This window comes from Anabrus simplex, chromosome 1 (assembly GCF_040414725.1).
Source record: "Anabrus simplex isolate iqAnaSimp1 chromosome 1, ASM4041472v1, whole genome shotgun sequence".
NCBI classification, from domain to species: domain Eukaryota; kingdom Metazoa; phylum Arthropoda; class Insecta; order Orthoptera; family Tettigoniidae; genus Anabrus; species Anabrus simplex.
In genome coordinates, this window is record NC_090265.1 from 316,335,458 (window position 1) to 316,362,944 (window position 27,487).

At 38.6% G+C, this 27,487-nt stretch overlaps 1 protein-coding gene across 2 annotated transcripts in view; it reads left to right on the forward strand.

Annotated features, from left to right (window-relative positions):
• LOC136856739 (F-box/LRR-repeat protein 3) overlaps positions 1–27,487 on the forward strand; it is a 233,562-nt gene that overhangs the window by 178,430 nt on the left and 27,645 nt on the right. For both annotated transcript variants that reach the window (XM_067134819.2, XM_067134820.2), the window contains exon 7: positions 12,747–12,882. In XM_067134819.2, the coding sequence (XP_066990920.2) occupies positions 12,747–12,882 (136 nt within the window). The remainder of the gene's footprint in view (positions 1–12,746; positions 12,883–27,487) is intronic.

A 27,487-nucleotide genomic window follows, 5' to 3' on the forward strand; every position in this document is an offset into this window, starting at 1 on the left:
TGATGTCGTAATAATTCAAAATGACTAAAAAACAAAAAGTAAGCAAGCTTAGGGCTTGTGGGATTTTAAATCTTATAATCATTAGTGACAGGATCTATGGTTTTAAGTAGACTCCAGATCAACAGAACGTGACTTCCCATTTCTAAAATTTTGTATGCATCGACTGCGATTCAAATCTTGGCTGTCTACATGAGGACATAGAACCATTGGAAGTGAGCTATCACGCCCACTGATTATGAAATAGTAACCCACACTTTTATGGTGCTGTTTGAAGTTCCAATCAGTCCTCGGGCATCTGACAAAACAGACAGGCCTACCTATAGAACTTACACACACATCTGCGATCATGTCTTGCTACTATATGCTAGTACTGCTGTTAGAATACAATACTTTTTCATAACTTACCGAGTTTTGGCTTCTTTATGACAAAACGGTCCATCTTAAAAAATGTCACTAATATGGCACAAAATGAACTAATGTGCAGATCACAATCCTGTCATAATCTGCCTAACGCTTCTCCTCATCTTTTGACATTTGTCAACATGCTATCATATACCCAATTTCACTTTAGCTAAGAAAATTCCTCAGTCTAAATACCCTCACCTTGAACCTGGCCCATCTAATTCCTTATTTTTAACTCCTATTAATGAAAGTCAGATTGAAAAATAATAATCTTAAAAACAGTTGTAGTGTTGACTGTTTTGGTTTTAGTAATATTCTTATAAAGAGACTCTCTAAATTTAATATACTTCACATAACAAAATTAGTTAACAAATCTCTATCAAAGGGTAAAGTATCAGCTAAACTTAAAATCGCCACAGTTGTACCAGTCTATGAAGGCATGGATAAATTTAATGTTAGTAATTACAGACCAATCTTGGTACTACCTCCTTTATCTAAGATTTTAGAACAAGTGGTTAAAAAAAGATTATTAGATTTTTTGTTAAATAATAAATATTTTTTACCAATTTCAGTATGGTTTCCTACCTCACTCAGGTAGGCCTACCAATAATGCTATTGAGGATATTATTATTAAACTACAACAAGCTTTAGACTCAGGTATGTTAGCAGCTGGTTTATTTATAGATCTTAAAAAGACTTTTGACACAGTTGATCATAAAATTCTTACAAAAATTAGAAGTAGCAGGCATTAGAGGTATTGCATTGGATTGGTTTGTTGATTACCTTTCTAATAGAGAGCATTTTGTAACATGTAATAACACTCAAAGTAATGTTAAGGTGATCTCATTTGGTGTTCCTCAGGGTTCTGTGCTGGGTCCTTTATTGCTTCTTATCTTCATTAGTGATATTGGTCACCTTAAGTTAAATGGAAGACTATCCATTTTTGCTGATGGTACTAATATTTTTTATGCAGGCTCTAGCAATCATAAACTTGAACAAAATATGCAACAGGATATTCTGTTACTTGAAACATGGCTTAATTCCAACTGATTAACTATAAATATAACAGAAACAAACTACATAATTTTCCACAAACCTTTATATGCATTAAATTTGGATAAAAATCTGCTTTTCTTCAATTATAGAGTAATGAGAGTGCAGAGTACTAAACTCTTAGGACTGTTTATAAAAATCTGTCATGGAGTAATCAGGGGAGACTATTTATAATAAAATTATCCCTGTGAATGGTATCCTAAGTAGATTGTTGTGAGATATAAATTCTCTTGTGGGTTGTTGAGGGGTATTTACTATGCTCTTATTGATTTTGAAAGTATCCTTTATTTTTTATTTTAAAAAAAATTATTGAACATTGAAGGCATTTAGATCAGATACATGTTCACAGTTAAATTACATAACAAAGAACCCTTAAACCCAGTGAAACTGAACAATTATAGACATAACTAAAAATACACCAATTAAATTACTAAGCGGCCCCTTACACAGGCGGATGACCAGTCCACATGTAAGGGCCAACCCTACAACCCTCTAATCTTACAACTAACTTGGTTGGTTCCCCACCCCTAACTAAATCTACTAAGCTGCCTCTAACATGGACGGATGACCAGCTCACATGCTAGGGCATCCCCTACATCTAAAAGCCTATAACGAACTACTTACTACATTAAATATATACTAATTCTATCCTAAATCTGCCTGGCTACGACATCCCCCTGGTGAGGAACTGCAACCACCTTTCCCTGGGATGTCATGACCAGACATGTCACACGAGGCTCGGAAACCGAAACCTCACTGACCACTTAAGTTGTCAATGTTATTCCTTACCACTCCTTCATGTAACAGCCCATATGTGTGCGGATGCCAGCTCTGCATGTAGGCCGTCACGTCTGTATTCTTCTGCCGAGACGATGTTATGTCTCGGCTCATCTTTCGCTGTATCGTTGACAACTTACTTCCTCTAACCTAATACTACTCACTACCTTACTCTACTCTACACATGCAGATGTACTGTATCAGCACTTAGCTTGAGACAGGTCAGGCCTATCTCCCCCTCTTCCATCTCTACATCACCATCCAAACGCTATCTAACAAAAAAGCCAATAGGCAGACAAACGATTTACCAACAACACAAATTAAAAGGAATACAATATGACTTACTTATCAATGAACTAAAATACTACTAATTATAAAGTATACAATATGTAAGGTATGCTCTTATTGAAAGCCACTTCTCTTTCATGATACATGTCTGGACATGCTGTAATAAAGAATTATTAGAAAGGTAGAGGTCTTTATGAAGAGTGCACTAAAAATAATTTTCAAACTGCTCATTCTGATATGACTAAAGTTTTATGTAAACATTGTAATATATTATCACTTCCAAACCTCCGCATAAAGGCTTCTGCAATTATGATCTATAAAATTCAAAACAAATTCATCCGCTCAAACACATCAATAATTACCATTTCACAGATTCATAATTATGAAACAGTATTATTTATAATATTCACTACAGTCAGATTCATTCTACTAGTTATGGTCAAGATTCTCTTTGGCATTTTTCTATAACTATGTATAACTCATTTCCAAAAAATATAAAAATTTTACCAACTTTATCTATTTTCAAAAGTTTTTGTTTGTCCAACCCTTGTTCCATTTTCCTACGGGGTCAGGTATGAGGTGAGATGAATCTGTCGTGGTGGGTTTTTATGACCGGATGCCCTTCCTGACGTCAACCTCATCAGAGGAGTTAATGAGATGAAATGAATGACGTGATATATGCTAGAAAGGAGAGGGTGAAACCCGGTGCCGGCACCATAGCCTACTCCTGTCGAATAGCACCAAGGGGTCTGCTCAAGGCTTAACGTCACCATCCAAAGGACGAATCACCATCAACAGCATCATATTCCCTCACTCCATATGAGCACTGTGGAGAGGTTTGCAATTTAATCCAGGCTTTTGGCACGCAATCTAGTGATTAGAAATTGTATACCACCACCTCCCCTACCCTGCCGGCCAACATTCTGATGGTGAAATTTTTTTCGACCAACGGGAAGCTTTGTCCTGTCTTATCTATTACATCATGTTACATTATATATATTTACTGTATGTTATTCTGTAATTACATTGTGAATATAGCCACCATTGCAATTTATCTGTATTGCACCAAGAAGGGCCTTGGCTCAGATGCCTATCTTGAAATTAAATAAAAAAATAAAAATCAAAGTATGAAAAATAAGAATGAACATTTGGGGAAAGTGATTTAATCCCACCCTCTACAAACTTGCTGTATAAAATTTCTAGATTTAGTATAATTCTAGGTCTAGTGCCCTCTTTTGAAGGTATAAATCACTTGAACTTATCATATTATTTTATACTTTTAAAAATATATTGTCATATTTGTACCCAAACTGATTTCTACTTAAAAGTATAAAAAGTAGAGAAGATAATTTAGGTTTTAATGGGTTAAGAAGTCCCTGACCTGTAGAATAGAAGTGGGACTTTATCACGTATTGAGCATGAAGATGAAGTAGGGTGCTAGTATTACTTAAATGTAGTCCAGATGTGAATGTTTCACCCCTAACAGTTGAGAAATCACCAGTGGATTGGATAGTCGTGGCTCCCAGAGCACAAAGAAGGCCACAGCTCAGAATAATAATATGTTCAAGATGTCCACTCCTATTCCATAGCAAATCTTACACATTTGCAAGTCCTGTCATAAAATTCAGCGACCGAGTGAGTTGGCTGTGTAGTTAAGGCCGCATAGCTGTGAGCTTGCATTTGAGAGATGGTGAGTTGGAATCCCACCGTTAGTAGCCCTGAAGATGGTTTTCCATAGCTTCCCATTTTACACCAGGCTGTGCCTCAATTAAGGCCATGGCCGCTTCCTTCCCAATCCTAGTCCTTTCCCATCCTTACTTTGCCATAAACCTTTAATGTGTAAGTGCAAGGTTAAGCCACTAGCAAAAAATGAAAGGCCAATGATATTGCATTTTAGGCCCCTTTAAACAACAAGCATCGTCATCATCATCATCATCATCATCATCATCACCCCCATCATCATCATCATCATTATCATCAAAAAACAAAATACAGAACAGAACTAAACTATAGATTAGATAAACTTGAGGTACTAGAAAGTAGAATCATGAGAAAAATCTTAGGCCCTGTGAAAACAACAGAAGTATGGAAATTAAGATCTAATGATGAAATATACAGGAATATAGAAAAAATAACAGAAATCATAAGAAAAAGGAGATTGCAATTTTTTTGGACATATTTACAGAATGGATGGTTCCAGATTAACAAACATGATTTTCAAGTACCTTTGGGACAAAAAGCCAACAACTAGCTGGATTCAAGAAGTAATGAAAGATTTAGAAAGAAAAATTATAAAAGAAGGAACTATGGACAGAGAGATTTTTAGAAATAGGGTAGTAAGTATGGAAGGATTCCAAAGAAGATTGAACAAGAAACCTGGTGTGAAGTGGTCCAAGTACAGAAAGAAACAGCATAGTGAAAGGGTGAAAGAATATTGGAAGGAACAGAAGAGAAAACAACAAAATATGAAGAACTGAATTGAAATTGGCACGTGGTCCTTAGCAGGCCTCATCGGAAAGAAGAAGAAAAACAGAAATACCCATATGTGTTGACAATTTCTCCATGGTCCAATTCTTCATATTGTTCTGCAAAACACTGATGTGCCTTGCTGGTTATATACAAACTTAAGTGCGCTGTTAACTAGCCACCAGTGCAGACAGATACATCTGTTGGTAGCATTCAGTAGAGAGTTAGCGTGCTGCAAAAACAATTGGGCAAATTCAGAATGGAATGTGTATTGAATGATTAACCCTCTTAGAGCCAGGAGGCAATCTGATCGGCCGCTCACCATCACCTGGAAGAGGCCAGAGCTCTGCCTCCAATCTACTATTGTAAAGTGCCAGGCCATTTTCAGTGGAAATACATGTATTTAAAAATTTGCGTATATCTACCGGTGTATAGCAAATACTGGCATGAAATTTTCTACATGTCGACTACATAGAATAAACAATTGGTTTAGAGTCATATAAAGAGTCAAAAACCTTTTATTGTTGATATTATAGTTGTCGATCGTTTATTTTTAGGAAGAGAAAAACATTTTTTGCACTTTCTCCCTCGATATCTACTTTAAAAAAATCATTTATGTTACAAAAGAATATACATAATTATGTATAATGTATTTATAAATACAATTCTATAGAATAACTGATTTGAACGAGAAAAATAAAAACATAAAAAATAAAAATTCAAACATATGTCACTAGTAAAAACAAGACAATTTTATTCACCGATAAAATTTGCATATGTGTATCGATGTATGGCAGATACTGACAAGAAATTTTCTACGTGCGGAAAACATAGTATAAAAATAATTCTGAATTATTAAAAAATAAAAAATAATCAGTTGATATTATAGTTTTTGTTTTCAGCAAAATCATTTTCTCGTTTTCGTTTCTAGTATATGTTTGAAAAAGAATTTTACAATACTACAGAATCTACGTAATTAAGAAATCTATGGCGCTAAAGCCGTGATTTGCTTTGGCCTACCAAGTGACCGTTGATCAGTTCAGAGACCTGCGGTTTACGAGGTGAGGCATGGTCAGTGAGATGAATCGTCTCGGTCATTTTTCTTGGTTTTCTAGACCAGGGTCGCCCTCTCACCCTCAGATATCTCCTCAGTTGCAACCACTTAGATTGAGTGAACCTCGATCCAAACCTCAGGACCAGGCAAAAATTATTGACCTGGGCTGGAATCGAACCCATGACCTCCGGGTGAGAGGCAGGCATGCTACACTTGGCCCTCGGGGACTGGCAAATAGGTAATGATAGAGGACTATACGTGACTATAAGGTTTAGCAGAGAGAAAGTGAAAAGTAAATTGGATTATGATATGGGTGGAGAATCAGACGGAGGAGCATGTTTAAGTCCAAGAAGTTCCTTGAAGGAGACAGGAGGTTGAGGAATGTTGTCAGGTTCATTGGGACAAATTTCCACAAAATGTTCTCCTGAGACATCATTATCATCTTCATTATCACTAATTTCATCTAACACCATATTCAGAGTAGTTTTAGTGCTGTTGGAAACAATTAAACGTCTCTTCTGTAGCTGCAGTGATTCCGCGGGTGTGTCCAGTATAATTTCCTCGCTAATCTCTGAACTAAATTCACTATCGCTGTCCGAAAAATCATCCACGTTAACTTCATATTGTTCCAAACACTGCATTAATTTACCGTCATCAATACCTGCTGAAAAAATATCACGTGAACAACTGTCACAGCTGTCACAAATCCACTCGCTGCAAGGAACAATCTCTTACAGATCAGTTAGCGGTATTTGTAAACACAGGAAACAACTCTTGTGAAAGCTATAACACCCTCCTAGAACTGCCAAAGCAAGGTCAGGCACACAATAATGTGTAGCCCCTTTACTACAGGTTGTAACAAAAGTATGCACGTCACTATAGGTTGCCTCCTAGAACTGCTAAAGTAAGGTCAGGCACACAATAATGTGTAGCCCCTTTATTACAGGTTGTAACAAAAGTATGCACGTCACTATAGGTTGCCTCAAAATTATGTATATCACAGAATTTTAAGCTGGCCGATGTAATCGGCTCTGGCAACTTCCGACTGGATTCTCAAAGGCCGATCTGATCGGCTTTGGAAATTTAAAGGATGGGTGCTCACACTACCACCTGGCACCAAGAGAGTTAAGACTGATAAAAGAATGTTAGAGCAAAAGGAACCACTGTATTATGAAGGACAGGCTGACAAACTGAACCACCATAGATTTAACATGCTAATATTTCTGGCACTAGAGCCAGCAATCAGAGTATTGAACATAAGCAAGGTGTAGTTCCTGGCATGGTTGAGCGCAACCATATTTTAAACACGTAATATATACAAGGTGTCCCAAAACAATGTACTCACTCTTCAACTGTTAGTAACTCATGTACTGTGTAGAGATGAGAAGAATGCAAGAATAAGGAACGTGGCCTGCAAGCACGAACTTCCTGTTCTGCCCAGACAGATCGGCTCTTATTTGCTCGTATCTGCTACACGAAAACATTGACTCACACTTTGCACTTTGCTGGATTACAACTGACAAGTACGAAGAGCTGCCAGTAGAAGATAAAATAAAATAGCCGGGGTAGTAGCGGAGTTACTATGGTAACCATTGCGTCACTGGCTCTCCTGGTGAAAAGTCCTCCGCCCCGTGCCTCTCTGGGCATGTGCATTCTTCTGATCTCCCAACAGTACTCACCTTTTATTGACAAAAAATAAAATGTCCTTTAGGATATATGGAGTGATTTCAATTGAAGTAAACAAATTTACTGCACCATTCTTCTTTGCAAATGTTCAAACTGACCACCATCATTATCCAGACAGAGCTAATAATGTGCAGTAATGGAATCACAAACTGTTTGAAGGAGTTCATTTCGAATGTGGGGACATCGTTTTTCAATTTCCTGTTGCAGGTTTTGTGACATAAACCTTATCTTTGTCGTACCCTCATAAGAGGAAAACTATGGGCATCAAGTCAGGAAGATGTGGGGGATATTCGACACTGCTCTTTGTCCAATCCATCTTTCTGGAAAAGTTGTGTCGAGGTATGCCTATAATTCATTATGGTGGTGGGGAGATGCACTATCCTGTTGGAGTTATTGACAGTCGAAGAGTATATTTTTTTGGGACACCATGTATACGACCATAAATTATGGAGTGCCCTTACATTTTTCACTACACTATTTTGTTACTGTTATTATACTGTAGTGTGTTCATGACACGCAGCTCTTTGAATGTAATACTCTATAAAACAATTATTAGTTCCCAACATTTCTACACTGTCTTATTCTATTCCATTTCCTTCTGCTCTGACATAGTTTCATAGTCGTTAACCTCTTTCTTCAGAGCAACTGAGTGGCTCTAAGCAGCTAACAGAGCTGTTGAGTATATAGGTATATACATATTCAAAATATGATTGTACTTGGGCAAGGCAGCGATAGTGTATGTTTATCACAGTTGATAGAAAACAGAGAAGCAAGCAATGGGTACGTCAGTGGACCAGGTAGAGTCACTGTGTGTGTCTCACATTACCGACTGGGCACAACAAATTTTAATAATAAATTTCTGAATGCTTCAAATGCAAAAACAATACAGTAAATTCAGAATGTAATTGTATTGATCAAGACTGACAAAAAAATGTTAGAGCAAAAGGAACCTCTGTATCACCAAGGACTGACCGAGCCATCATAGATTTAGCACACTATTATAGCTAGCGACAGAGCGTGAGGCCAGAGCAATGGACATAAAAAGCAGTAGTTCTTGGCATGGCTGAGTATGATCATATTTTAAATACGGTACATAATATATACCATATGGCAGTAAATTATGGAGTAGGCTACCTTCAAATTTATTCACTGCATTATTATTATTATTATTATTATTATTATTATTATTATTATTATTATTATTATTGGATCTATAATACATTTCATTATGTAGGTACTGTATTAGTAGCAGGTAGGGACCCTCTTTGGAGGCAGCCCTACCCAGGGAGTGGCACCCCTGCCTATGTGAGTCCCAGAGCACACTGACCCGGTGTGTAACATCTGGTATGGGTCCCAGCTCAGGGTTACGAGTGAAGACCTCAACGGCATCTACGGCGGAGAAGGTGGACTTCGGTACGGCGGAGATGGCGGAAGGGGCATACCCGTAGCGTCTGTACTCCAGAGGAGTGGCTACGAAAGGCGTCTGTCTCCATGTTAGGGGCGGCCTAATTTTGAACCTGGCAGTAGGTATAAAATGCCTTTGGGTGTGGCGAGCCCATCGTAACAATAGCCTATATGGACAAAGCAGATATGGTGCCTCGGAAAAGATTAGGGCGTCCCCTGCTAAAAGCGACGCGCAGCTCTTCAGGTGCTGGGGGAACTGTGAAAAATGGGCAACCAGCACCAAACTACATCAAAATTGCAACAGTTAATGTACTGACACTGACGGGAAAGACAGGAGAACTGGTTGACTTCATGATAGAAAAAGATATAGCCATACTTGGACTGTGCGAGACCAAGAAGAGGGGTACAGGGGAGATCCCTCTGAGAGAAGGATACAGGCTGTATTACAGCGGAGGACCTGAAGCAAAAAATGGAGTGGCCATCATACTTAGAAGAGAAATCCAAGAATATCTGGAATATACAAAGTACGTCAGTGATAGGATGATGATGATGAGACTCCAGTTTGAAAATGGCGTGAAAGATCTATTTCAGTTGTATGCCCCACAAACTGGTTGCATAGATGAACATCTAGAGGACTTCTTGGAGGAAGTGGAGAGACAGATAGAAGATAAGGAAGTACTATTGATGGGAGATCTAAATTCACAAGTTGGAATGGAAAGACAAGGAAAGGAAGATGTTGTAGGGCCCTTTGGATATGGAAATGTAAATCCAGAAGGTGAGTTGTTGGTGGATTTTTGTATGAGGAATCAAATGATTGTTGGAAACACGTGGTTTAGGAAGAAGAACAGTCAGAAGATTACAAGGTATGGCTGGGGAGACAGACGAACAAAGACCATGATTGATTATATAATCATAGAGAAAGAACACCGGAAGAACCTTGTAGATGTAACAGCCATGCCTGAAGAAGCCTTTGGTGGAGACCATAGAGTTGTGATAGGAAAATTGAAAGTTGGAAAGATTGAAAAACCCCAATTAAGAAGAGAGAAAAGAATTAAAGTATGGAAGTTGAAGGAGAAAAGCATACAAGAAGAATTTCAAAGGGAAATAATACCCTTGGTACCCAGGACAGAGGTGGGGAATGTTGAAGAGGAATGGAAAAGATTTAAGGAAGCACTGGTTGGATATGCAGAAAAGGTGTGTGGTAGAACATCAGGAAATGTGAAAGACAAAGAAACACACTGGTGGAATGATAGGGTAAAGATTAAAGTGAAGGAAAAGAAAATGGCATGGAAAGCATGGAAAACATCTAAGACTGAAGAAAGTAGAAGAAAATATGTGGAGGCAAAGAATTTGGCCAAGAAAGTAGTGGAGGAAGAAAAGAGGAAAAGCTGGGCCTTATTCACACAGACATTGAGAGATGATATGCAGGGCAGCAAGAAATTACTGTATGGTATCTTAAGAAACAAAAAGAGAGATCAAGTAAACACCAGATTTGTGAAGGATGAAGGTGGCATAATTTTAACAAAGCCAGAAGAAATAAGAAATAGATGGAGAGAGTATTTTCAGAAGCTGCTGAACATAAGATCGGATGACAGTCATTCAATGGACGACCAGGAAAGGCAATTAGTTGACGAAGAAATAGATAAAGAAATTACAATGAATGAAATTGAAATGGCAGTAAGAAAGATGAAAAATGGAAAAACTGCTGGAATAGATGAAATTTCAGTGGAGATGATAAAGGCAGCTGGAGCTGTAGGCCTGCAGTGGACATATCGGGTTCTCAGGAATGTCTGGGAGAATAAGGAGGTCCCTGAGGATTGGCAAAAAGGAATAATCATACCAATTTTCAAGAAAGGTGATAAGAAAGTTTTGAAGAACTACAGGGGAATTACTCTAATATCCCATGTTGCTAAGATAATGGAAAGGATACTGGAAAGTAGAATAAGGTTGAGGATTGAGAAGCAGATACAGGAAAATCAGTTTGGTTTCAGAAGTGGAAGGTCAACAATAGAACCCATTTTCATTATGAGACAACTAATGGAAAAGCATTGGGAGTATGGGAATGATATGGTGATGACATTCATTGATATTGAAAAGGCATATGACAGTGTCCCTAGGACGAAAGTTTGGGACAGTCTGGTGCAAAAAGGAATTGGACAGGGATTAATAAAAATGATCATGGCATTGTATAAGGATGTTGTAGTTGCGTGCAAACACAAGTTGGCAGGACAAGTTGGTTCAAAATAACTAGTGGGCTGAGACAGGGAAGTGTTCTATCACCAATCCTGTTTACAATAGTAATGGATGACATCATGAGAACAGCAAAAGCAGCATATGGAGGAAGAGAAATGAACATGATGTTATTTGCAGATGATATTGTGATTTGGGGAGAAGACGACAGGAAGGTTCAAGAACAGTTGAGTGTGGTGAATGGGAAGATTGAAGAATGTGGATTGAAAATAAGTGTAGAAAAGAGTAAAACTCTTGTTATGACTAGAGGGGAGAAAGAAGGGAAAGGTCAGATTAGACTTGCAGACAAGCCCCTGGAAGTAGTGGAAATGTTTAAATACCTGGGGAGTGAATTAATGGAGAATGCTCGACTGGATACTGAGATTAGTAAAAGGATTCAAGCTGGAAGTTGTTTCTATCATAGTGTAAGAAATATGTTATGGGACAAAGATGTGCCAATGGAAGCAAAGGATACTATGTACAAGATGTATTACGTACCCATAACAACTTACGGAGCAGAAACTTGGACAATGACAAAGTGTAAGAAATATGTTATGGGACAAAGATGTGCCAATGGAAGCAAAGGATACTATGTACAAGATGTATTACGTACCCATAACAACTTACGGAGCAGAAACTTGGACAATGACAAAGAAGGATGAGAGTCGAATACAGGTAGCCGAAATGAAATTCTTGAGGAGTATGATACAGAAGAGTAGAAGAGACAAAATAAGGAATGAGAAAAACCGGGAAGAAATTGGAGTGGAAAAAATGAATGATAGAATAGAGAAGAGCCGACTAAGATGGTTTGGGCACATAAAGCGAATGAGCGACGAAAGAATGCCAAAAAAGGTGATGGAAATGCAAATCCAAGGAAGGAGAGGCCGTGGACGACGACGATTGAGATGGAAGGATACCATCCAACGCAGCATTATAGAAAGAAACCTGGACTGGGACACAGTGTTGGAGGAGGAGTGGTGGAAAGACCGAAGAAAGTGGAGAGGAACCATATTTGCCCCTACCCGGCTACAGCTGGATAAAGGGAAATGATGATGATGATGATGATGTATTAGTTCCCACCGTTTTCACTCTGTCATCATTACACAGTGGCTAGCCTCATTTTTCAGAGCAACTGACTAGTTCCAAACAGCTAACAGAGCTCTTGAGATGAGGACGTTTCCTGTAGACCACATTTACCTGATACAGTCTGTAAAGTACAGGGCTCACAGATAGAGATTACCAAGGGATCTGTGAGCTGTGTCCTTTATCTCCTCTTGGGCAATTTTTTTTGTTGTTTTTGTTAGTGGACATTGTTTTCTGTAAACCAGATTATTTGTTAAACCAAAACATTATTATTAATCTGACCTTTTCATTATTATTTTTACAGGTCTGATCTTCAGCCCACACCAAGAGGACTGATTGATCACATCATCAAGTATCATGCAAAACACCTTAAATTTGTCATATTCAAGACTGATAGCTCTGTTCAGTCAGCAGAAACTGCCTGTCATATTCTGTCTAGAGTAAGTCTAAGATTATGCTGTTTGGTCTCTGTTAATTGAATGTAAAATGTTCACCTTATTACTAGACAGCAAAATTTTGGCAAAAAAGCTATTCCTTTTTATCATAAACATGCTTGAGTTAAGTATTTAGATTGTCATGGACAATTAGGTCTAAATAAAGATGGTTTAAAGATTCTAAAATATCTATTTTGATGTTAGAGCATATTTTTATTTTTTTTTTAAAATACTTGTATTATACCTTTGCATGTCTACTATTTTTCTTAACAGCTTGTACTGCTTCCATTCAAAGATGCATAACAAACCCTTTCATTTCCCACCATCAGGAAGCCCAACAATGAGCAACACAATAGGCTGAAACACCCTCATTCAATCTTAAATACCAGTTATCACCAAATAGCAACATCACATTTCCTCTACCAGAAACTAGTTCGTCCTTTGATTTGCAAGTATTCAGAATAGGTTGTGTGTATACCTTGCACTGCATAATGTTGACTATAAAACCATCAAAAACTGCTGGAAAAATACTGAAAGATAAGTTGGGCATGGAGCAGCAGAAAACATTGGACTGACGACATTAATTGCTGCCAGTAATGTTTAAATGACAAAGAACAATGAAGGTGGAATTGAAGTGCCAGTTTGTCTCATACCAAATATAAAATATTGTCATGCTTCTTCAGTTGATTTACAATGCTCTTTCTCATATTGTAAGTTAAATTTTTGTGGTATGTGCTATAACTTTTCCATGGAAAACTTAGAAATAGTGCTAATTGTCTACTGTTTTGAACGTAAACTCACTCACTTGATTAATTACTAACATTTATTACATTTAAGACACTTATATAACACATTATAAATACATAATACTGAGTATTGATGGGCAGATGCCCTCGATAACAGTCAGTCACATGTTCTCGTGTCCTCTCGCACGAGGCACCCAAGCATGACAGTCTCTCATCCCCTTCCATCCACACCACTTCCGGCTGGGTGCTGAAGGGTGCTGCTATCTATCCTAAAGTGGTAGCGAGTAACTAGGTGGTCTAGCCATAGCTAGGCCGGAACATGCTCCTCACCGTTGAATCACCATGATTCAACCGAATTAAATTGCCTGATATGCCCTCATGAGAGCTCAGTTCAAATATCACACAGGCACTGACATACAGAGTTCATGTACAGTAACCAAAATGAGTTGATCATTCAACAAAATATACATATAAACATAGGCAAAACAGAAACACAAGCAACAAAATATTTACACACTGTTAACAGAAGGTACTAAGTAGGTTGACTGTGTCCTCATCCATTATTATGCAATATGAATTAAGCACACTATAAGTTCTCAGTTCAAATCACGCACACACAACACCATAATTACACTCTGAAATGAACAAGAAAAAATATTCACATGAAACACATGATGTTTTAACCACAACGATCCTGTTTAGTTTTCAATAGGTAATGGAATTAACTTGTTAACAGGTCGTTTAAAAAGACCACTGGTTGTCCTGATGGTAGCCACTCGTGCAAGTCCATCCTTCCCAGGGTGAACAGTCTCTACCACAGCCAACTTCCAACAGAGAGGAGGAAGATTGTCCTCCTTCAGAAGAACAACTGTTCCAGTAGCTAGGTTCTCCTTGGGACAGGTCCATTTTTGCCTCTGCTGTAGTGAGTTCAGGTAATCGGCAGACCACCTCTTCCACAACTGCTGCTGCATTGACTGGATACGCTGCCATCGAGACAATCTGTTGATGGGCAGGTCAGTAATGTCAGGCTCAGGAATGGTTGTAAGGGGGGCACCAATTAGGAAGTGAGCAGGTGATAAATAATTAAGGTCACTGGGGTCATTAGATAAGGCAGATAGGGGCGAGAATTAAGACAGGCTTCTATCTGTGCAGTAAGGGTACATAGCTCCTCAAATGTCAGTAGCGCATTACCCACAACTCTTCTCAAGTGGTACTTCATGGACTTAACAGCTGCTTCCCACAGTCCGCCAAAATGTGGAGAGCTGGGAGGTATGAAGTGCCACGTGATGCCTTCCATCGCTAATGAATTCCTTATCTCTTCACAAAAGCTGGTTGAAAGGAAGAGTTTTTGGAGATCCTGCATTCTTCTATTGGCACCAATGAAATTAGTCCCATTATCACTATAGATGATGGAGCATTTCCCACGTCGAGCTATGAATCTCCTCAGGGCTGCCATAAAGGCATCAGTAGAGAGATCACCCACCACCTCCAGGTGAAGAGCCTTGGTAGCCAGACAGATGAACAATGCAATGTAGCTCTTCGTTGTCTGTTTGCTTCTTACATTTCCCCTCTTGACGAAGAAAGGACCAGCATAATCAGTTCCTACATTAAGAAATAGGCGACTCTGTTGCACTCTGGTAACTGGGAGCTGTCCCATCAGCTGTTCACCTGTTGACGCCTTGAATCTAAAACAGGTCAGGCACTTGTGGATGACTCTTCGAACAACTGCCCTAGCCGTGGGAATCCAGAATCTTTCTCTTAATGATGCAATTACTAATTGAGCACCTGCATGTAAAAGCCTAATGTGTTCTGCCATCACAACAAGGTTTGTGAGAGCATGCTGGAGAGGAAGGATAAGCTGGTGCTTAGTGTCATAAGGTAGTTTTGAATTTATTAGTCTTCCTCCTACCCTTAGCATTCCCTTATCATCTAAGAAAGGATGTAAATCTGCAATTTTACTCTTCCTTGAAATGCAACACTTAAGAGTTGAGACTGGCTATCTCTTGAGCGTAACACACTTGTTGTGCAATTTTGATACAGGAGTGCAAGGCCATCTGCAGCTCTTGTGTACTTATCCCTAACCTCTTGTCTTGAGGATTGGCACTATTGTGAATAAATCGCCAACAATATGCAGTAACTCGAGTCAGTCGGGACAGTGACGAGTACTTCAGCATAAGTTCATCCCAGTTTGTACCTATCAACATAACTACAGGAAGTGTGCTTCGTGACTCAGGTAGTTCCTCTTCTGCATGGGCTGAGTTTGTGTCTGGCCATGATTCAGTGGGCTCAGTTAACCAGGATGGTCCGTGCCACCACAGGTTCATACCTCGTAGTTGTTCTGGAGCAACACCTCTGGATATTAAATCTGCTGGATTACAACTGGTAGGAACATGTTTCCATTCAGCCTTGTGAGTGTATTCTTGAATTGAAGAGACTCGGTTGGCCACAAATGTTTTCCAGCGAGTAGCAGGAGATGCGATCCAGGCTAATACAATGGTGGAGTCTGTCCACAGGTACAGCTTGCTGACTGGCAGAGACAAAGCTGGAAGGGTCTTGTGGAGTAGTCGGGCAAGTAGTAGCGCTCCACACAGTTCAAGTCTTGGTAGTGTCAGTTTCTTCACCGGTGCTACTCTGGATTTAGAACATAATAATCTGACACAGGTCTGTCCCCCTTTGTCGACAGACCGTACATAAAGACAAGCTCCATAAGCTTGTTCTGAAGCATCAGAAAAACCATGAATTTGTATATCAACAGGGGGTCCCTTACATGTGACTAACCGCTCAATATAAAATTCTCTTACTGCCTGTGGCTTAAAGTGAAGTTCTTCCCATTCTCTGACTAGTTGAGATGGTAGTCTGTCATCCCAGTTCAGATTGACTAGCCAAAGTTTCTGCATAAAAACCTTGTAAGAAATTACCAAAGGGCTGACCAACCCAAGTGGATCAAATATTGATGCAATAACAGATAAGACCTTTCGTTTAGTTACATGAGAGTCAGCATGATAGGGACTGTCTGAATACAGATTGCCACAAATGAGAAAATGATCAGTGACTGGATGCCATAATAGGCCTAAAGATTTCACACTAGTGCCTTCATCAAGACTTAAAGGCAGCTGGGTTTCCCTGTCCTCTTCTGAAACTGCTTCTAGTAATGCTGGGTGGTTTGAACACCATTTTCTGAGGTGAAATCCTCCACTCTCTAGTAAATTAATAATTTCAGACTGCAACTGAAGAGCATCCTGGATATCGTCACAGCCGCTTAACAAATCATCAACATAAAAATCTCTGCGAACAACTTGTGCTGCTCTGGGGAACCTTGATTCTTCATCTTCAGCAAGTTGCTGCAGGCATCTGGTAGCTAGGAAGGGTGCTGATGCTGTACCATATGTTACAGTTGTCAGTTCATAGTGAGAGGGTGGGTCCCTAGGTGATTCCCTCCAGATAATCCGCTGAAGTTTCCTATCATCTGCATGAACCATGACTTGCCGATACATTTTAGCAATATCTGCGGTGAAGGCAAAGGTATGCATTCTGAATCTTAGAATGATAGAGTAAAGATCCTGTTGTATTGTCGTTCCAACCATTAATATGTCATTCAATGAAATGTTGTTAGAAGTTTTAGAAGATGCATCAAATACTACCCTAGTTTTGGTAGTCGAGCTACTAAGCTTAAAAACTGGATGATGGGGTAGATAATAGCTTCCATCTTCATTCCCTGACTGAGTAGATTTATCCACCTTAACCATATGCCCCATCGCCTCATACTCGTGAAGAAAGTTAGAGTACTCGTGCTTAAGTGAGGGCTGCCTGCTGAAACGCCGTTCTAATTGAGTTAGTCTTGACATGGCATGATTGAAGGAGTTTCCCAGAACCTCAGGTTTCTGCTTGAGGGGTAAGCGAACTATGAATCTACCTGTAGCATCCCTAGTAGTATTCTCTGTAAAATGTTTTTCTGTGGCTCTCTCTTCTCTTGTCATGACTCATGATGTAAGCTCTTCTACTTCCCAGAACCGTTGTAGTTAGGTGTCTAACCTGTCCTCTGACTTCAAGAAACATGTAGTTAGAGTAGGATTTTTCTCTTCCCTACGATGGTAGTGTCCAGCAATAATCCATCCTAGTTCAGTGTCTTGAAGGATAGGATAATCTGGTGATCGAGTTCTGCGCCGAGGTTTCAGTAATGAAAAGAAATGTTCTGCGCCTATTAACAATTCAATGTCACCTGGCTGGAAGAACTTGGGGTCAGCGAGCTTCAAATCAGTGGGCAAGTTCCAATGCTCATGCTGAATGTAACTACTGGGCATGTTACCTGTGATACGTGGAAAGACAGAGCAAGTCATACTCACAGTGAAGTTACTTACAGTGGATTGCAATTCTAACTGAACACTGTACCTTGATTGAGAAATGGAATCATTTATGCCGCTGATTGGTATGGGATTCTTCATTTTCTTAAGGCCTAATCGCTGTGCTAGACTTTCAGTGCAAAGATTAACCTGGCTGCCACTGTCAAGAAGTGCCCGGCAGACCTGCATTTGCCCCCTAGAATCTAGTACCTTGACCATGGAAGTGGACAGCAGAACCCCTACAGGGTCTCTTGTATTGCAGTATGTGTGAGGGGAGTTGGATGCAGTTTGATGGGCTGTACCTCCCTCTCTACCTGATGGATTATGTAATGAGGTGTGATGCTTCCTACTACATAATTTACAACCACGTGATTTGCACTGTTTGGCAGAATGCTGTGTACGCAAACAGTTAAAACATAAGTCCATTTCTTTAACCCTTCTTTGTCTATCTTCCACACTCAGAGCTGCAAACTCTTCACATTTAAATACCGGGTGATTACCATGACAGCAGGGACACTTTATGAGACTGGTAGTGGTGTAAGTGTAACGTGGTTGAGTATCCCCTTGAGGTTTAGGCTTATTTCTGTCAGCTTGTTGTCTGTGCGATGGTGCAGTGTGCTGTGAGCTAGGGAAGTTCTCCAGAGCTTGCCGTTTATGCTCAACAAATGACAGCAAGTCATCAAGTGATGGAACCCGAGTGTCTGCTTGTGATAATTCCCAGTCTCGTCTAGTACAAGCATCAAGTCCTTGAGCATACAGTTGAGTCAAAATAACTTCATGCAATGGAATGTTAAGTTCTAGGGCCTTGAGTGCATTCAAATGACTATTATTAAAAAGTGTTAGAGTACCTTAACAGTTCTGTGGCTGTTTCACTGGTGACTGATTTTAAAGTTAAGAGTGCCTTAACATGAGTAGCTGCTATTAGTTTCTTGTTCTCAAATCTGTCCTTCAACATTTTCCACGCTACCTCATAATTTGCCTCTGTGATGGGTAAATTTTGAATTAATTGGCTGGCTGGGCCCTTGAGAACAGATGCTAAGTAGTGAAATTTCTGGACACTTGGCAGATTATTGTTGTTATGAATCATAACTTGAAAACTGTCTGCGAATGAGAGCCAGTTTTCGTATTTTCCATCGAAATGTGGAATGTTAATAGCCGGTAACTTTAAACTCGCGACACTGCTGACCTGAGTTCTTCCTGAATCTACCGTGTCGCGTGATGACTCTTCAAGGCTCGCTATTATTTTACTCATTTCGCCCTTTACCTTGTAGTATTTGGCTTCGAATTCGGCACGCACCTGATCATGAGCTTGCTCGTTTTCAACGTCTCCTAATTCTAATTCTGACTGCACGTCATCAAACTTCGACATTAATGCACTCATGTCTTCGTATCGCAGTTTAATTTCATGCGAATTCGAATGCTGTTGAGCGATGAAATTTTCAACGAATGTTTCCGAGCGGGTAAGTTGCGCTTTAAATCGCGACCTCTGCTTAAGAAGCTTTTGCCTTGTTGAAGATTCCATGATGGAGGGGGTAAGACGATAATAACAAGGAGAAAAGGAGAGCCTTAAATGAATAGTACTGACCTGCCTTCAGTTTAGTTTACCTCTGGTGCTGGAACATCGAACCTGGGACTGCCAGATGATGTCATTGAAGTGAACTTCCAAGTATTTCCATGTTACTGTAGAAACTACTAGTCGTCCATACTACACGCCACGCTGCTTTCACGAGGTCCTCGTGGTGTAGATAATCCGGCCCGGTAATTGGACCATGTTTTGAACGTAAACTCACTCACTTGATTAATTACTAACATTTATTACATTTAAGACACTTATATAACACATTATAAATACATAATACTGAGTATTGATGGGCAGATGCCCTCGATAACAGTCAGTCACATGTTCTCGTACCGGGCGAGTTGGCCGTGCGCGTAGAGGCGCGCGGCTGTGAGCTTGCATCCGGGAGATAGTAGGTTCGAATCCCACTATCGGCAGCCCTGAAGATGGTTTTCCGTGGTTTCCCATTTTCACACCAGGCAAATGCTGGGGCTGTACCTTACTTAAGGCCACGGCCGCTTCCTTCCAACTCCTAGGCCTTTCCTATCCCATCGTCGCCGTAAGACCTATCTGTGTCGGTGCGACGTAAAGCCCATAGCATGTTCTCGTGTCCTCTCGCACGAGGCACCCAAGCATGACAGTCTCTCATCCCCTTCCATCCACACCACTTCCGGCTGGGTGCTGAAGGGTGCTGCTATCTATCCTAAAGTGGTAGCGAGTAACTAGGTGGTCTAGCCATAGCTAGGCCGGAACAGTCTACTGTAAGGGAACTGCAGGAACAGTGATGAATAAAAATACTGTGAAAAAATCAAGTACTAGTACCTATTCAGTTTGTGTACTGACATGTTCAGAGTGTGAAATATGTCTTAGTTTCTTTTTCATGTTCATTAAATAAATGTGGTACCTTGTTATGTTAGCATAATTTTTTAGGAATTGATATATATAAAGCAGAATGTCTGTCTGTCTGTACCTTATATAAATCCATACCGTTCCACCAATTTGAACCAAATTTTGTATACTCAACTTCTAGGACACCACAGGGAACCCCATCTACAAGAAAATTTAACATCCCTTTCCATTCCCTAGATTTAGGCCTTTTAGCACATTAACATAGGCTAATATAGGCAAAATATTCAATTTGCCATACAAGGACGAGACAAAGCTCGTTTTGAGCTTCACGACATGTAGAACAAAACTCGGTAAGGCCCTATGAGCCCTTTGACCCTGAAAACCACATGTTTTTAAGGCCTGAAAACAACCATTTTGGAGATATTGGCATCACACTTCCCTGCTCTAGGAAATGGATGAAGAATTGACTAGCAGTAACCATGGCAACATCAGCTCAAGGATTCTGCAATAGAATACAGACCTGGTGTTCAAAGTAGGCACGTGCGTAAATGTAGGCTAAGCAAAGGAGAGATTCTGCTACACAGATGACTGTCTCGGAAAAAGCACTGTGGGGTAAGTCATCCCCAGGGGTTGTAGTTGGGAGGGGGTGGCATATGTAAAAATAATAAGCGAAAATAGTTCGAAGCCTTAGGTTTCGGGGTTGCTGAGATGAACAGTGACACTTTGCATGTTGTTTAAGTCCAAATTCAGTCCCCATTGGCATGGGAGTGAGAAGAAGGGCTGAAAAAAGTCTAAAATGGCCCAGTTTATGGATTTGTATGTGTGCACCTCTCTGACCGGGAGTGAAAATGAGATGAAGTGAAAAGGTAATATAAAATGACCAATATTAAAGTAGAATCCATAGTTTTCGGCGTCACTGAGATGAATAATGTCACTCCAGGTGTCACTTAAGTCCAAGTTTGCCTGCATCGGCACGGAGGTGAGAAGGGGTGAAAAAGAAAATATCCAAAATAACCAACGTTATGGGTGAATGTATGTTCCAGCATAGCATTCAAACAAACAAAAATGACTGTGGGGGCAGGACTTCTCTAACACCATGACACTTTGGATGGCATTTAAGTCATAGTTCAGGCCCAGTCAGAATGGTAGTTGAGAAGGGTTGAGAAATGGAATGTCCAAAATGATTGAGACTATGGATGCATATGTTATATTCCAGCATAGCTCTCAACTAAAATTGGTGCACACATGACTTACTATACTACCTGGAAAACATTTGTGGGGTAACACACCCCTAGCACCCCTGGTGGAGGGGAAGATACTAAAAAATAATTGAAAACGATGAATATTACTGCTGAATCCATAGTTCTTGGGGTCGCTTAGGTAAATATTGACACTCTGGATGCGTTTAAGTTAAAGGTCAAACCCCATCACAGCTCTCAACCAAACTCGGTACGGATATGAGTTACTATCTCAAAAAGATACCGTAGGGGTAAGACACCCCTGGGGGAGGGGGTGACATGTAAAATAATCAAAAACATCCGATATAAGTGTCAAATCTATAGTTTTTGTAGTCACTGAGATGAATAGTAGCACTCCAGATGTCGTTTAAGTCCAAGTTCAGAAGGGGTGAAAAAGAAAATGTCCAAATTCATTGAGATTAAAGTTTTTTACACAGTTTTTGGTGTTGATCAGCTGATTGGTGACAGTCACACTGACAGTTGGAATCATGTACATCATATCTATAATGTGACACGTAAATACATTTCATTATAACTTACTTTTATTATTTGTTTGAAAGGATCAACTACTTCCCAGACTATCTGGGCTGCCACAAGGAAATACATTAAGGCAAAACAAAATAATCTTAAGCTAGAACGTACAATTGTACACATAACAATATTTCTAAATTTACAAATTTGCAAAAGAGTTCATAAACAATCATTCAACGTCACAATTAAGAAAATGTAAAAAAACAAACACTTGAAACAGGTAATACAAATCATAAAAGTAAAAGGTGTGAAAGAGGAAATTACCCAGATTGTAAATGTATGTGTGTATAGTACCTTCCGGAATAGTTCTCGACCAAACTTTGTACAAATACAAATTACTATCTCGAAAAGATACTGGAGGAGTAAAACACCTTCTAGCAAATCTAGGGGAGGGGATGATGTACAAGAATAATTGGAAATGGCCAATATTAGCATCCAATCCATAGTTTCCGTGGTCGCTGAGTTGTATTCTAGCACTCTGGATGCCGTTTAGTACCACTTCAGCTGTGTAGGCATGGCAAAAAGTGGTTAAGAAGAAAATGTCCAAACTTACCAAGATTAGTTTAATTAACAAGAAACAAAATAATCTATAAGACTTGAAATTAAACACATAACAATAACTTCTAAACTACGAAATAGTTCTTAATCAGTCAATGTCACAACAACAAAATCTACAAAAATTATCTTCACACATAATTAACAGATAATAAAATACCCAAAAGTAAACAATCAATTAAGATGCCCGGGTGGTGCTGGGTAATATATCTAGTTATTAATATTCAGAATCATTTGTGTGCATAACTTGAACTGCAAAATGCTGACAATAAAACCATCAAAAGTGCTGGAAAAAGTGTTAATTTCACAAGTTGTACATTTTTGACAGTAGTAAGCCTAACATGGTGGAACTTCATGTATAAGATGTTAGGGGCATAAGTGCAGATACGAGGACTGGAAATAAAGTAGTCCTAATATTGACAGAATGCAATATTTAATGAACTAACAAGTACAATTGCATTACATTCCTTTAAAGGAAGTCACTTCAGAAATCAGCAATAGTAGTCACTGTTGATGGGTTTGTCCCTCATGCACAACAAGTGAAAGAATAACACCCTTGTAGTCATATGCCACAGTCAACATAGGCTTCACCTGACTGGGTTCCTGTCAAAATTTCTGTGGATGTAGCGAACCTGGGTGACACCATTCATTTGATTGACGTTTTAATTCAGGCTCTTAGGCTCATGCCCTTGTCTCATTAATGGTGACAATATGCTGCAGAAATGTGTCCCCTTTGTTGTGGTATCTGTCCAGGTCAATGCCAGCCAGTGAATACCAGTGCCATTTCTGTACTCTAATTTACTTCAAACTTATTTGAAAATGACCACCTTTTCGATACAACGTATTTTTTGTTCCACATTAAAACTTTACATTGTTATTGATTTTATTAATGGGATATGTTTTGCCCATATTTTGGGCATCACTAGCCATGTTTCTTAACTCAATAAATCAAAATATCCAGGATCCTGGTTATTTTTTCCTTATAAAAACATCTTTAATGCTATTTTTGGAAGTTGTTTAAAATATATGTTTTTTGTATAACTATATGATTAATGTAGACATTTGACTACTTTTTGATGGCTGGTGGATTATGCAATACAATGATAATAAGTACACTTATTCTACTAAAAAGTGCATTGGTTAAAACTAAATAAATATGTTTATTAATTGTTGAAAGACTTTGGCAGGTTTAATTGATCAGTCTCTACTGTCCACTGGTGTATTATTTCATTGTTATGTACTCTTGAAGTCACAACCTTTGTGTTCCCATTAGAATACAGTCTAACAAGGGTGTCACACTGAATAATACTTAATAATTTTGTTAAAAATGTACGTTTACACTTGATAAACATTAAATAAAACCAATTGTTATTTTTATATCTTATTGAAAGAGATTGACTATTTAAATTCATGCAATCTATAATATTCAAAGGAATTATTATTTCAAATTTGATTTAATATGAATTCTTGAAAAGTCACTATTTTTTGTGCTCCTATTTAGCAATGTTATCGAATCCGCAATCAACTTCTGAAATTTAATTTAGCAAGCGCATTAGTGAGATATTGTCGAGTTTATTAAGTTGCTTGTGTTGCTGAAAATGTGGAGTAGCGTGCCGCTTCTTGCTGTAGAGGTTCAAATAGGGGACTTCTCAATTTGTTAATGATAAATATTTGAATCCTGTAGCTTCAATTTGAAGATTGAAGCTAGTTGATTGAGCGTCTGTAACGAGAATAAATGTATATCTTAGTAGTGGAATGTGTGTGAATTAATTAATGGGAAATCGCGTTGGTTTCTTACTTACCCCCTTGCCTCTCTTGCAGCTGGCTTGCCTTGGTGACACTATCGGTTTGACTGGCTGTAACTAAACCTGTCGCTTTGTATTGCCCCCATTATTGCCTTAAACCCAGCCAGTGAGCGAGAGATCCCAGCATGGACCGTTCGTTCCTGGCTATCCGTTTTTTAGAAGCATTTAAGGGAAAAGGGGTGACGTCCAAGCAAAAAAATTAATTAAAAAAAACACACTTACATTTATTGACATAAGCGTCAAAAGCACAAAAATATCCTTGCTGGAGTTTTATTACAATAGGTTTTCATAATGTCGAGTCCTCCTGTGGCAATTAAAAATGTAATCCTCGTCTTCCAGTCTCAATGTTCTGGAATGAAAATTAACAAAAGATTAGGCCTTCACTGCCTTCAAAAATTAAAGTATTTGAATGAAAATGTCCAGAGACTTCAATAAGGATTTACACAAGATTAATAGGCAGCTATTATTCCATAATAAATTTAACTTATAGTTCCATTAATTCATAGTCATCTCGATACGTGGTCAATGTTAAATTCTGATGAATTTGAATAATTAAAGTGTATAATGTTCATTGATAACATCAGTAGAAATTCTGATTGAAAACCAAAATTAATTCTAAAATTTATAATTTATTATTATTATTATTATTATTATTATTATTATTATTATTATTATTATTATTATTATTATTATTATTATTATTAATCTCTAACATTATCTGCATAGCATTCTACTTTTATCAACACACGATTGTGTTTACAAATTAGTGTATCTCACTAAATAATTCTCATGGTAATTGTAATACACATTTTCCAAATTAAGTAGATTTCCAATTTATTATTATTATCATCACTCATTGTCATCTAAATTCAAGCTGATTATGCCGTTTGTGAACCTTAAAATTATGCTTGCATGGCATTTAAAGTTTCAAGTCAGTCTGCAAATATTTTGGAATTTTTATAAAAATACATTGAAAGTTTTCTCATATCCACGTGTGAGCTAGTTGAAGATTAATTTACAAATTGCTTATCTTTGCTAAAATGAACTTGACGATCTTTCATCTAAATCTTTAAATAATGCAAATGAAATCCTAGCCTAGTCTTACTCGACAGTAATCTTATTAAATTGTTCCTTAAGGTGTACTAAATAAATCAACATGGTGGCGAACAACGTTGAACACAATTTGTGCCGTTGCATTAAATGCACAACCAGATTAAATTACATTAAACAATGAAAACATGGAAAATATTCATGATTACAGCAACACACACACACCACATTCACACAAGGTAACACGTAATTTTTATATACACTATTTACAACGAATCCTGCCCTTATAAATTAGTTAATTATTTTTAGCATGGTCGCATCAATGATATCCGGAGGATGAATTCATGTCTGGAAATATCCTTACTCCAATAGTGGCTAGCGATCGAAATTCGTGGTATCACTTGAATGAAATACTTATTAAACAGCAACGGAGATTCATCTAAATTTCTGAAATTAATTTGAAGATTCTAATAGAATTCCATAATCATCACCATCACATGGGTTAAAAGTTGCAAATGTAGCATTCGTGAGCCTTAATCACATTATTATTACTCCCTATTCATGAAATATATTCAACATGTGCTCCACTTATAATAAATCACATTGTGCTCCCAAAGACACAACAACAAGTCATTCACTAATAAATCCACCAATTAATAAATTATCCAATTAATATCCCGCAGGATTGCCGTATTCCAGCCGCATCATGAAGTGAGCACATTAAATCTCAAACATAAGGAATCTAAAATAATTTATAGTTCAGACCATTTAATTCCATTTTTAACCCGATCTTTACTTAATTTTATTATTATTTAAGTGATTATTAGATCTATCAGTCCTCCTGAAATGTCATGAAATTAGATGACTCGATCCTAAAGAATGCCAGTGATCTGAAAATGACACTAAATTCGACCCTATCTCAAGTTTTACACGTAATTCCAATCCAGTTATTTCCAATATCACAGATAAACAAATGAGCTTTATCATGTGGTCAGTGATTTTTAAATCTGTCTAAATCCTATGTATGAGAACTCACTCAAAGACAGACTACACAGCTAATCTAATGGGTTCCAAATTTCAGTCACACACATGTAACTCGACTACCATGACACCTTAAGAAATGGTAAATGAAATAACTCAATCTACTACAAGAACTAATAGAGCTACAATTTAGAGAAGAAAGATCCTCTAGCTTTATAAAGATGAGAAAGAAAATAAACAGTTAAATGGTACTCAAGTTTTGCTGAGGTTCGATTCCGGGTTGAAGTCAGTCATTCTGGCATTTTCCCGGTCAGTCACCCTCTCTGACCGGATGCGCCTCACATACTTAGAAGGTCATGGAGACACGGCAGTAGACGTCCCACGATGAAATTAAGATGCACATTGTAGAGGAAGAATCCATCTTGATGTACACCACGATTCACTGGGATGAATTCCGTCATGCTCCAGAAGTGTAGGCTGTAACTAATACAACAAATATTAAAATGTATACACACACATTGGAGTACTCAATGTTCTCGTGGAGAAATAAACTTAACTTGGTTCCCTAATGTTGAGATCCACTCCATAAGACTTGATAATGAATTGCACTAATTTTAGCAGAGTGGCTGCCTGCTTGCACGGCAGAATTTTCTTCCCACGTGGTTAATGTTGACCAGAGCAGAATAGCAGTGTAGAACAGCAGATCAGAGTAGCAGCAGAGCAGAGTAGCTGAGCAGAGTAGAGATCAGAAAGCAGCAGCATAGAGATCAATTTACTGTGAACATGACATTTTATAGTCTTCGCTTGGGAGGCATGTACTTTTCAGAGATGATCATTGGTTCACGGGGTCTCTTGTAATTGGCTGTGACTGTTTCTCGAAGTTTGCTCGCAGCCCAGGTCGTTGGCGCGTGGCTTGCTGGAAACACAGGCTTGTCACATGATCTACCCTGCACTCAGT